This window comes from Mirounga leonina, unplaced genomic scaffold, assembly GCF_011800145.1.
Source record: "Mirounga leonina isolate KUSES-001 unplaced genomic scaffold, KU_Mleo_1.0 Mir_150, whole genome shotgun sequence".
Lineage (NCBI taxonomy): Eukaryota > Metazoa > Chordata > Mammalia > Carnivora > Phocidae > Mirounga > Mirounga leonina.
In genome coordinates this window covers 6,434,732-6,447,913 of record NW_023270374.1, presented here as the reverse complement: position 1 = coordinate 6,447,913, position 13,182 = coordinate 6,434,732, and the positions used below count along the sequence as shown (strand labels likewise).

At 46.9% G+C, this 13,182-nt stretch overlaps 1 protein-coding gene across 1 annotated transcript in view; it reads left to right on the top strand.

Moving 5' to 3' along the window:
- Positions 1–13,182, top strand: part of SLC24A3 (solute carrier family 24 member 3) — a 498,892-nt gene that overhangs the window by 57,742 nt on the left and 427,968 nt on the right. The window contains exon 2 of the mRNA XM_035005775.1: positions 724–852. Coding sequence (XP_034861666.1) covers positions 724–852 — 129 coding nt within the window. The remainder of the gene's footprint in view (positions 1–723; positions 853–13,182) is intronic.

Genomic DNA, 13,182 nt, shown 5'->3' with positions numbered 1-13,182 from the left:
GCCCAGACTCTAGGGATGTTGACATGGTGTCCTAGCTTGGGCAACCCTCCGGAAGCAGCCCCTGAGAAAGTGTTCAGTTGCGGGAGCTTTATTTGGGAGGAGTAGATGCTGGTGGGCTAGAGACAGTCATGCTGATTTCATGGACCTAATTGTGCCCATCTCTTCCCAAATCCATGTTTAGTGAGGTCACGTGGGTCATGCTGAAATTGGCCATGATGAGAATATTTACTCTATGGAAATTGGCCAGTGGCTCCAAACCAGGACTTTTCCCCCCAGAGAGCTGGTTGTTAAACATTTATCAGCATGTTACTGGGAGTGAGGAATTAAGGCAGGGGAGGACAGCAGTTCATAAATTGTGCTTTATCAGGAGAGTTGCACTGTAGATAGCTGGAGCATAATCCCAGGGGAGAAAATTCTGTAATCCAGTTTAGAATACTCACCTCAACAGTCATCCTGCTGGAGTGGGTAAGGTAGTAATACACCAGTCCCTACTAGTCAGTGGCTGAGGGTGGTCTCTGTTGGGCCCAGCAAGATCCAGCAGCCAGAGGAAGCCCTCAGGCAGTCAGGGGCAGCGTGGATGGAGTATAATGATAAGGCCCAAGGTGGGAGGGATAGGCTCATCATTGAGCAGATGGTGGCTGTTGAAGGCACTAGACATCCAGCATTGGGATAGGCCAAAAACCAGCTATTGGTGATGTGTGGCTGTGATCTTGTTCTCCCCAGACCTCGACTTCATGGACCTCCTAGGAGAAGACCGACAGTGGACGGTGGGGAGGAAGTTAATGCAGGTGAATGACACTCTGACTTCAGAAGATGCAGGACTCCGAAGCAGTAAGAACTGCACCGAACCAGGTAACAGTCACAGCTGCGCTGTGGGCAGTGGCTGCCATTTTGTCGGGTTATGGCTGAGGAAGAGCTGGACGCCATGCTTTCCCTTTGAGTTCTAACCCAGAGAGCTCTCAGGGACATTTAGGGCAGGTGTCTAAGAAACAGAAAGGTGATATTCCCAGGGGATTCTACCTCTGTATTCTTTTTCTAGGGCATGGGTGAAAAGGTAAGTCAGTCAGTGATCCTCCTGATTCCGTGCTGATATCAAATGTGGAGGCTGGTGCTCTCAAGTGGGAAACTGAGTTGGGAGCAGGATGGGTGAGGATGTTCTCTGGCCATCTTTGCTTTAATCCCTGGAATCCTCTGTGGCTGGTTTTTAAGCAAGAGCCTTGTTTCTGTCATAGTAAAGACACAGGGGTTGAACCATATCCTTAGCTGTGTTGTTGGTCTTCTTGGAAGAAATGAATATTCATTTATCAGCTGTCATATTTGATATCTGTTGTGTCTTTCCTCAGAAAGACCTGGAACGTTTTATCTCCAATGTATTGAACTTGAAAGGAAAGCAAACACAAAGGGAATGAAGGGGACTTGGAATTGTCAGAACTCAGCTCACCAGATCTCAGGAAAGGCGAGCACCCTCTGGATGGATGAGGGCCTTGCTAGTTTAGACCAGGGGTCAGCAAGCTTGTCTCACAAATGGCCAGACAGGAAATATTTTAGCCTTTGCAGGACATATGCCGTATCTATAGTTTTTGTTTTTTTAAAACATCGTTTTTTTGTTTTTTTTTTTAAAGATTTTATTTGACAGAGAGAGAGAGAGAGACAGCAAGAGAGGGAACACAAGCAGGGGGAGTGGGAGAGTGAGAAGCAGGCTTCCTGCAGAGTAGGGAGCCCGATGTGGGGCTCGATCCCAGGACCCTGGGATCATGACCTGAGCTGAAGGCAGACGCTTAACTACTGAGCCACCCAGGTGCCCATAAAACATCGTTTTATAACCCTTTACACATTTAAAAGCCATTCTTAACTCACAGACTGTACAGAACAGGCATTGGGAGGTATTAGGCCTGTGGCTCTACTTTGCCAACCCCTACTTGGGCTGTTTGGCTCTCTGGGACCTCCCTTCCCTGCGTGATGGGAACTTGGGTCCCATGCATGCCCCCTCTGAGGGGTCAGAAGCTCAACCATGTGTTGATCCCACATCCAAAGGCCAGTCTCATTTTTAGTGTCATGCTGGAAAGATATAAAGTCTTCATTGCAGCCCCAAGAACCTTAGACCTTTGAGAACAGAGGGTGCTCTGTGAAGCTGTACTTCTACCTTTTTTGGGGGAAAGGTGAGTAAAGGTGTCCTTCACCACCATACTGAGAATTTTAATAGTCCATTCCCAAGCAGAGCTGGAAAGAATTAATAGATTACCAGCAACCCCCCACCCCAAACCCACAACAACCCACAATGCTACATAATCTATATTCCTCAAGCTGGAGAATTCAGGAGTTACTGTGGCTATTATTAAATGCTTTGAAGGAACACGCTTGAAGATTAGTGAAGCACATGGCTGCTCCATGAGCTAGAAGCAGTAACGGGTGTGATGGGTTTGAGTGCCACACTGAGCCAGCAGAGCCCTTTGTAGAGAGATATGCCAAGAACCCTGGTTGCTGATCTGGTCATGTAGCCAAATATTTTTCGGGCTCTTCCTATAACTAAGAGGCAGGTGGTGAGTGAGATGTCAGAAGACTGGAAATACAGCATTAGGGAGGCCAGTCTGCACCTTTGGTATACCTTTGGTACGGGAAAGAATGGAGTCACATGCAGTACAGTGACTGGCTCCGTGTTGAGGTCAGCTACCACACTCAGGGCCAATGGTGATGGAAGGGGCTTCTGTTCCCTGTTGAGGGATGTGTTTTGGGGGAGGTGGTGCTGTCTCTGTGAGTGGCATTGCTCATTGTATCTAGAAGTGTTTTTCTCAGAGTGACAGGTGTAGAAGAATAAAGCACATTAAAAGCCATTGCAAGAGAGGAAATGACTCAGCTCCCAGGTAGAAAGGAAGATGTCCAGGTTTTTAAAAAGAGCACCAGTCCAGCCCCTGCTGGTGTTGACAGGGAGGACACAGAGGGAGAGAGGAGGAAGGGCTTCCAGAGGCCAGCGGGAGGAGTGAACAAGAGGTCATAATGCTGCTGAGAGCAGTCCAGAAAGAATAAAGACCCAGAAGGACCATTCTTGATGTCTTTGTTTGGGGGCTATGGGAACTGGGCTTGATTTCTGGGCCCTTGACTCTGAGCCAAAGGCTACAAGGAAGGTGATCATGCCTGAAATAGGAGGAGTCTTTTTTAAGTCCTGGCATATCAAGGGCATACTTGGAGTCTCTGTTCTTTACCAACCCTGCTTTGACCACCTCAAGCTGCAGTGACCATTCTGTTTGCTGAATGTTCTTTTGTACAAAATGTCTAACTGTGCTGTCCAATATGGACACTTAGTGGTGACTTAAATTCAAATTAATTCAAGTTAAATACATTAAAAATTCAGATTCTCAACTGCGCTAGCTACATGTGAAATACCTAATAGTTGTCTGTGGCTCGTGGCTACCATATTGGAGAGCACAGATCATAGCCCATTTCTATCTATCATCACAGAAAGTTCTATTGGACAGGCAGGTCTAGAACTTCCATTTGTCTTTGGACATATATCCCATCTTTCCAGCTTAGTTGCTGGAGCACCTCAAGGATATAAAGTGGACATGTAGATTTGAGAGCCCCATCTCTTCCTGGGTTTGGGGGTCACCATCCCCTGGATTTGAATCCCAGCTTAGAAGCTCTGGGCTTTGGGCCAAATAGGCTTTCTGAGCCTCTGTCTGCCTCTGTCTGCTTCTGTGAGAAATTGAGGTAATCATTCTGACCTTTCATGACTGATGTGCGAATTGGTAAGATGAAGTCATGAAGTATGACTGTGTGTGGTAGTTCTGTAGTAAGAGCTCACTCATGAAGTTCTGTCTGCTGGGGGCAGCCATCTGTCCATTACAGGTGGGTCATGGAACTACTTTCTCCAGTCCCTTCTCACAGAAATGGGCACGTTTGGCCCATCTGGTTCTGTCAATAGGCCACGTCCTCAGGTGGCCCAGGTCTGAGCAGTCAGGAAGCTGTGCCGAAAGGTTCAAGCACTATTTTCTAATACAGGCAAGCTTGAAAGATCTCGCCACGGTAATGAGCACGGCACCTCTGAGGAATGCTCTTTCTACAAGAATGTGGTCAAAACATGACCACAGACACACATGACCCCCCAGTAGCCTTGGTGCCCTTTCCAGAATGCTACTGGAAGTCTTCTCAGTCTGAATGGAACAGATATTTTACACAAAAGTGTTGAGAGCTACAGCACCTTCCAAGGTCTGGATTTGGAATTTAAATTTAGTAGTGTTCATCTTCCCTATCTCTAACTTACTGTGGGAGGGCAGGACTGAGCTGGACGGAGCCAAGGCCCAGTTGCCCAGGTTTCCTTAAGAGGTCAGAGCAGCCCTGTAGGCAGTGAAGATTGCTTGTACTGGTTGAATGCAGTAGTGTTTGCTCTCGAAAGTCTTCAATGTAGGGGCTAGGAAGGGAGCCATGTGGTTTCTGGACCGCCTCCCTTCCGCTTTGTGATGATGTCAGGAGAACAAGAGTGTACTTCCAAAGATGATGCATTAGGCTTCCCTCTGTGCTCAGAGGGGTGATTATTTACTCAGGGACCTGAGCATTTGGGGTGCCAGTGTGTGCCGTGGCCATGTGAATAATGGCGCCAGGGTCGTCGGCAGGACTTAATTTGGCTCTTGTCATAAGGTACACCTAGTGCTACTCGTCATGTCGCTGGGCTTCTCAGACTGTGTTCTTGGAACCCCTGGCTTTAGGTTCCGTTAGAGTAAGTAGATTCCGAGCCAGGAGATGGAATGACCTCCATTCTGGTTGTATTCCCTGTTCAGGATAGGGGGCTGGTTTGCTTCTCAGATGTCAATTTCCTTGTCTATGAAATAGACCTGCAACTAATTTATCCTTTCTACTCCTTCCTCTGTACAAATCCAGTAATTCCACAACATTTCAAGAAGAGAGATTCATGAAAACCTCCACCCCAAGATGCCCTGCTCCGCTTTCCCGAATAACTTCTTGGCATTTGCAAAATTCCATGTCACACCTCACCCCCTCCTTGGACCCTCTTTCCCCTTTCCCCTTTCCTCTTTCCTTCCCCTGCCCCATCCCCCATCTCTCTCTTTGCCTTCCTCTGAAAACCAGGTGCCCAGAGCACCCGCTCAGGCAACGAGCAGGATGCAGGGTGCCCAACATGGTGTCAGTGCTGTCTTTGGTTGGTGTGGTAACATGAAGATGACACGGTCTTCATATGACAGCTGCTGCTTTAAAGACATGTTGTTTTGCAGTATTTCGGATTTTTTTTTGAAATGGCATTCTTCCCTTGCCCCTCCAAGACATGGCTTTGGTGGAAATTGGTAATTTTTTGTGCCTCATCACATAACTGCATGAAAAAGACTAAGCTCTGGGCTCCAATTTTTCTGCAATTGTTCCAGTCCTCTGTGAATTTTTAAGGTTGTTTTCTTAGCCTGACACTGCCGATTTCATCTAGAGCCTGAAAACCTATTGTTTTTTGGCAAATAAGACTTGAAACTGTTTACTCAGATGACCTATTAAGTGAAATTTAACTTTGAATAAATTTTATCCATGGAAAATTAAGTTAGCTAAATGTAATATTGAGAGTGGTGGACAACTGTAGCAGGAATGAACTCTTTGTAGTATTTATTTGTACACTTTGCAGAATTTTATTTATACACTTCGCAGTCTGTCTCCAGAAAAATCTATCATCATTTGGTTTTTAGTTCTTTGATGTTTTAAGGAAATGAGCTTTTCCTCAGAGTGCCTCCTTCAAATAAACTTTGGAAGAAAGAGCTATTTAAAATGATAGCCTTTGGTGTGGGCTTCACTCTGAGATCACTGGGTGTTCTTTTGAGAAAGGGCTCATCTTCCTCTCTCTGCCTGGCTTAATTGGGTCTAAGATCCTTGGGCTTGTGCTGTAGGCACCTATGGGGCATGCCAGGCATGTTTACTGGATCAGGTGTCTACTGGAATATCCTGAAAGCACGTGATCTGAGAGTCAAATAGGAATTGTGGTAGAAGAGGGAAGCCAGAGGTCCATATAAGAGAAGCAATACGGGTAAGTTCAAGGGGTGAGTATGTCCACAGATCAGCAAGCAGCACAGACTGATTCAGGTTGCAGGTCATGAACGAAGTTAAGTGTTGGGGTCCTACTGGTTTTTGACTTTAAACCATAACATCAAGGCCAGTTGGTCTGGGGAGGTGAGTGGGGGGATGAGTGAAATAGGTGATGGGGATTAAGGAGTGTACTTGTTGTGATGAGCACTGGGCAATGTATGGAAATGTTGAATCAATATAGGTACACCTGAAACTAATATTACACGGTGTGTTCACTAACTGGAATTTAAATAAAAACTTTTTTTTAATTTTTTTTAATTTTTTTATTTTTTTTAGATTTTATTTATTTGACAGAGAGAGACAGCGAGAGAGGGAACACAAGCAGGGGGAGTGGGAGAGCGAGAAGCAGGCTTCCAGCAGAGCAGGGAGCCCGATGCGGGGCTCGATCCCAGAACTCTGGGATCATGACCTGAGCCGAAGGCAGACGCTTAACGACTGAGCCACCCAGGCGCCCTTAAATAAAAACTTAAAAAAAAATGGCCAGTAGGTCTATAATCACAGGGCTGAGCATGACCAGTCTACAAAGCATGAAAAATCCAATCTCTCATCATTTACATAAAAAAAAAAGATCCAGAGGGGATGAATGACTTGCCTAAGGTCACAGCACTTGTCAGAAGCTGAGTAGAGGCCCCCCGCCCCACCAAACTGTCATATGTAGATACTCAATATATATTGATAATTAGATACAAAGCCTGACGTTTGCATGATTTAGAGTAGGCACTGTCCTGTAGAATTAGAATACAAGCTACAGATATAGTTTTAAATTTTCTAATAGCTACATTAATAAAGTAAAAGGAAGCAGGTGAAATTAACTTTAGTTATACATTTTAGGGGCTCCTGGGTGGCTCAGTGGGTTAAGTGTTGGATTCTTGATCTTGGCTCAGGTTTTGATCTCAGGGTTGTGAGTTCAAGCTCAGCATTGGGCTCCATGCTGGGTGTGGACCCTACTTAAGAAAAAAAATATATATATTTTTTAATTTAATGAAATATATACAAAATATTAAGAATGACAAATCTCAAATTGCCTCAGTGTTTTATCCCTGGGTTTGAACCCAGGAAAGAGCAAAGAGTTTTGGGGTTTTTTTTTAAGTCTTAAAATCTGTTCTTTATTATATTAGCTTACATAACTTTTACTAACTTCTCTCTGCAGTTATGAATTTCATAATGATTCACATAATAGCTGTTGACACTCTTAAGCGCAACAAGTTAGGAACTTATTGTGGTCTCCTCTTTAATTTGTATCAAAGTCGTTACTGAATTAGTTAGATAGGGTAAGAGTAGCTGCTGTAAAAATAAGTCCTGCAGATTTGGGAGTTTAACACAGAAGTTCATTTCTTTCTTGTGGAAGGTTCTGGCCTTTGGGTGGCCCTATTGCAAGAGGTGGTCCATGGACTCTGAAGCCTTCCATTTCGAGTGGCCCATCCTTACACTTGGTTCCCAAGGGTGTTGTGCTTCTCTGCTTTCAGAGGCAAAGGCATGGAGGATTGTGCATAGCTGACTTTGAGGGACTAGATCCTCACTCCTGCTCGCATGCCACTGGCCAGGGCTCAGTCACATGACAACTCCTCACTTTCAAGGAGGCTGGAATTTGTATATATTAGCAGAGTGCCCTCAAAGAAGAGGGAGCAGATCTGGTGAACAGCTAGCTAATCTCTGCTACCTTACCCCCCCCAACTTGTTTCTTTTTGAAAAAACAAACTTCTCAGTTTTCCTTAATGCTTATCTTATTTCAAAAGCCATATTCTACCCTCTACAGAAAAATCATAACCCAGACTAACATCTTCTGAGGTGGACTTAGCTCTTGGTTTGACCTTCATGATTCTCACTTGGTCAAGGTGGCACAAATCGACTCTCTTCTCACCTGTCCCAGTTGTGCCTATTTGCACATTCCATCTCTTCTTTGTAAATATAAGAACCCTAGGAAAAATAATGAAAGTTTGATGCATGAAGTCATTGGCAATAACGTAAGAGCTTAGGTTCCAGAGGAGATGCTAAATCTCACTTCTATCACTTTCGACCTATGTATGCCAGGTGAGTGTCTTAAATTCTTTGAACCTCATTTCCACCATCTGTAAAATGCCAGTCAAGATGCCCACTTCACAGAGGTGTGGTAGTCACAAAGCCAAGTAAGCTTCATAAATAGCTGGAACCTCAGTCATAGTACGTGCTTATTAAATGGTAGCTGTGTTATCTCTGTTACCAGATATATAATGGAGAGCAGACCCACAGAGGTCATTTATAGGGACTTTGCCACTCTGAGGCACATTAGAACATGGTGGGATTATGAAGATTGTTTTAAGGATGGATCACTTATCGAGTGTAGTTCGGCCCCAGCACAGCATTCTCACAGCTGTGTGAATGAGACATGTCAGGAGATTAACCAGGAGGCTTCTGACTAATGCTGTTTCCTGGCCTCAGAGGCCACTATATAGACACATAGGATGAAATAAGGAGTACAGGATTTTCTACTGCACACTAATGAAGGGTTTAAAAGTTTCCCGTTCTGGGAGGAAAGGCCAGATGCTATTCATTTCTTTTTTTTTTTTTTTTAAGATTTTATTTATTTATTCATGAGAGACAGAGAGCGAGGCAGAGGCAGAGGGAAGAAGTAGGCTCCCCACGAAGCAGGGAGCCCGAGGGGCTCGATCTCAGGATCCCAAGATCATGACCTGAGCCATAGGTAGATGCTTAACTGACTGAGCCACCCAGGCGGCCCTGCTATTCATTTCTTGTAGGTTCAGCATCCCTTTAGGACTTATTTCTTGAGACACTGAGACATTCTTAAAAGCCCCGTTCTTTAAAAGTAGCCCAGGCAGACTAATCCAGTGAACGGTGCATAGAATCTTCCCGAAACCCAGGTGAAGGATGATAAGCTCTGCTCTTAGATGCTTTTGTGGGCCTGCCTATTTGCTCAGGACTTTAGACTCTCAAAGCATTTTTACATTCACTAGCTCATCAGAGTGTGTTTGGCTCCTGGAACAAAAATACCTGATGGCCAGGAATGACTGTATTATTGATAGATAAATTAGACCTAGACCAAGGCCAGTTGGGTTAAAGAATTGATTCACAGTCCTAGATGTGGAAAGAAACTGAGGGACTCTTGATTCCAAACCTTTCCTCAAGCCAGGGCCCAGCTAACTATGGCCCTTGACCAAATCTGGCCTGGTGACTGTTTTTGTAAATAAAGTTTTATTGGAACACAGCCATATATGTCCATCTGTGTAATGTCTGAAGGCAGAGCTGAGTAGTTGCAGCACAGACCTCAGGTCCTGCAAAGCCTAAAGTATTTACTCAGTGGCCCTGTACAGGAATGTCTGTAACCACCTGCAGCCCTAGACCCTGGGACTGGTGCCTCGGGTGGCCTGGAGGAGAGGTTAAGGCGAGAATGATATCCCCACCTCTCTCTCTGCTCTCCCTGACCCTTTCCCCAGATGATGCCTGTGGGCCATATTAAAACTAGTGTCCCATTAAGTATTTTTAACATCACTCCTGGGCTGGGGGCCTGTGACTCAGATACTCCCCTCTTTCTGTTTTCTCTCTCACCCATAGACACACAATCAAAAACCTTCAGCATTGTCTGTCCACATGTTAGGGACCTGTGTAAAGTAGAAGAGGTAACGTTCATCCCCATAAAGATGCTGGAAACCCACTGGTCTGGACTAACTCCTTGTTCCAAAGCATCCGGGTATCTGGACCCACCTGCCCAGTCTTTCTCACGCCTGGAATTGCTTCCCTTTGGGGTCAGAGAGTGAAGCGTCCATGAGGCGCTGGCCGCTGATGAGCATGGTCAGCCCCCACCACATGCAGAGAGTTTGCCCAGGTGCCCCCAGAGCAGTGAGCAGTGAACTCCCCTGTGTGAGGAGGCCACGGGGCATTGGGTGAGGTGGCTGGGAACACCTGCTGTGGGGTCAGCTCAAGGGTCAGTCACCTCCTGGCTCTGCTGCACTCCTCAGCTGTACCTGCATGGCCTTTTGACAGTGGCAGCAACAGCCGCTTCTTGCTCGTGGCCCCGGCTCCGTCTCCAGCCCTGTGGGAGTTTATTCTTGCCTGCCCCGGATTCCTTGGTGGCGCTGCAGCACCCCTGAGGTGACTGGGGCACTTTTTTTCTTGAATTACATGTTCTAAAATGATCTTGTACCACAGATAAACCCATTTCACGGGTGAAGCCAGGGCTGAGGTCGAGGGGCACGAAGGGGCATCTCCAGGGTCCACCTCTGGTTGGCAGTCGAGTGAGGACCCGCACTTGCACTTCCCAACCTTTCCTGCCTCTGGCCAGGGGGCTGGGCTGTGTGCCCTCACCTTGTGTATGTGTAGAGTCGGCCTGAAATCACATCCGCAGATCCGGGTCACCAGGAGGATACCGCTCTGCTGTCATACAGGTGCTCTCAGGTACCTTAGGGTAGCAGTTCTCAAAGAGAGCAGACCAACGGCAGCGGCACCAGCCCTGGGAGCTTGTCAGAAATGCACATTCCTGGGCTCCAGCTGAGACTTCCTGGGCCAGAGCCGCTGGGAAGTAGGCCCAGCCACCTGGATTTTTACAAGCTCTCCAGGGGCTTATTAGGTGCACTTGAGTGTGAGGAGCCCTGGCTTAGCTCACTGGAGTCCCCTGGGGAGATTTTCGATCCAGGCCCCACCCCAGACCAACTTGAGTCTCTGGGACTGGAAACCAACCAGGCTTCAGTGGTTTGAAAGCTCCCTGGTGAGGCCAGGATGCAGTCAGGGCTGAAACCATGGCCTGAGGCCACCCACCTCCATGCACTGGCTGGCTCTGAAAAGCTGGCTGTGGGAGTCTGGTCAAGAGGAAGAGAACTGGGCGGGTGAGCCCAACGAACAACCAACCAGCCAGAGGGAGGGTGTCAGCCAAATATAAGACACCAGACCTAGCTTGCTCTAGGTTCCTCATTCCTCCTGCATTCATTCATTCATTCCTTGTGAGCCACACAGACAAGCGTTCGTTTTTAGACTCCGTTTTGGGGATCCCTGGGTTTTGTTTCTAAGATTTCTTCCCCCAAGAAACACCAGGATGGAGTTTCACCTAGCTGTATTTTAAAACGTCCATCTGGGGTGCCTGGGTGGCTCAGTCGGTTAAATGTCCGACTCCTGATTTCAGCTCAGGTCATGATCTCAGAGACATGAAATCAAGCTGCACATCGGGCTCCGTGCTGGGTGTGGAGCCTGCACAAGATTCTCTCTCTCCCTCTCTCTCTCTGCCCCTCCCCACCCTCTCTTTCCCCATATCTAAAAAAATAAAATAAAATGTGTGTTTGTGCGGGTCGGATGGGAACGTACCTGCCTCACCTTTCAGGGGATCTCATCTTGTGTTCTAGATCTTGGTTGGTTGCTGAGTGCTCACCTCTCCCACTCACTCTCTCCCTCCTTCTCAGACCCCTGGGCTGTCTGGGACCCCTGGGCCCACCCAGGGCTAACTGTGGGCCTGAGGCCAGGGCCTTGGGGTGCTGACTGCCTCTTCCTGGGCGCTCCAATCCTGACCTGACTGGGACACTCTCAGGCCTGGGGTAGACTCTGGGAGATTCAGGGTAGGATGAGGCCCAGGCAGAGTCTCTCTCCCCAGAGGCTCACAGCAGCTCCTCTGGGCCTCAGACTTCTTAAAATAGGCTCTGTGGAGTAAGCAGGCAGTGTGGCTGAGGGCTGTGGGGAGGGCATATCTGAGTTAGTGAACTGAGTGTGTCTTCCACAGACAGCACACTTGGGCAACAGGCACCCAGCTTATTGCTTCCTCCTACCTGGGGCTCCCCATGGCCTGTGGGCCAGTGGCCACCCCTCCAGTCTGTATTCACTGGGATAGGTCCCATCTACGCCCATGACAAGGTTCACATTCCACCTTGGAGAGTAAGGTTAAATAAGTACATGTCTGGGATTTTATATTGGCGCTTCCGAGGTTCCTGATATAGTTTAAACCATTAGTTTGGCTGAAATTTCTATAATAGAACAATAAAATCCCTGAATTAAAGATTAGCAGCCTTTTTTAGAAGCGGACTCTGAACGAAATAGACATGAGCCCGGTCCAGTGGCTTGTCCATCCCTGCCAAGGCCTTTGTGCACAGAGCTGAGCCTGGCTTCCCAGCCCTGAGTCTTCAGGGCCCACCCAATGTCCATGCCATTGGGATCAGGGGCACTGGGCTGAGAAAGGGAAGAGAACAGGATGCAGGGGACTGGGGACAGGCCACTCTAGAATGAACATAGGTCTCGGGTCCGAGGAGTCATGCTGGACTCAGTTAAGCTTCCATCATCTCAGTCACTAAAAAAGTGCCCAGAGTTTCCACCCTGCCTTGGGATCATTGAGACAAAGAGGAGATAAGGGGTACCCATGGTTTATAATTAAAAAGTACTTCTGGGTGGAGTAGGGATGCAGACTAGGGTTCCACAGACATGGAGAAGAGTCCTGCTTTGATGCCCGTGGGCTAAGGGACCCTGGACCAGTCATGGAACCCCTCAAAGCCTTGGTTTCCTCCCCCGTGAAGTGGGAAAATTCAAACAGCAAGGGTTGCCATGAAGAGTCTGTGGAATACAGTATGTAGAGTGACATACAGCAGATGCTCAACCCATGAATGGATGCCCATATTTTGAGCACCCATTATGTGCTAAGGGGTTTCACACACAGGGCCTCAATTAGTGATGCATAGGAGATTGTGGTTATTATGCACAGATCTATTAGGGCACAGAGATTTCTACTGCGGGAGGAGAGTGAATGGACCTGACACGTACTAATATCATACAAGTGCACCTCATTTATTGCACTTCACTTTATTCTCTTCGCAGATACTGGTTTTTTTTTTTACAAATTGAAAGTTTGTGGCAATGCTCGGATGATGAGCAAGCCTGTCGGCACCATTTTCCCAATGACATTTACTCGCTTCGTGTCTCTCTGTCATGTTTTGGTAATTCTCACAATATTTCAGACTTTTTAATTATTATATTTGTTACGGTGGTAGGTGATTACAACTTGCCAAAAGCTCAGATGATGGTTAGCCTTTTTAAGCAATAAAGTATTTTTTAATTAAGTTATGTACGTTTTTTGATATAATACTATTGCACACTTAATAGACTACAGTAGAGTATAAACGTAACTTTTGTATGCCCTGGGAAACCAAA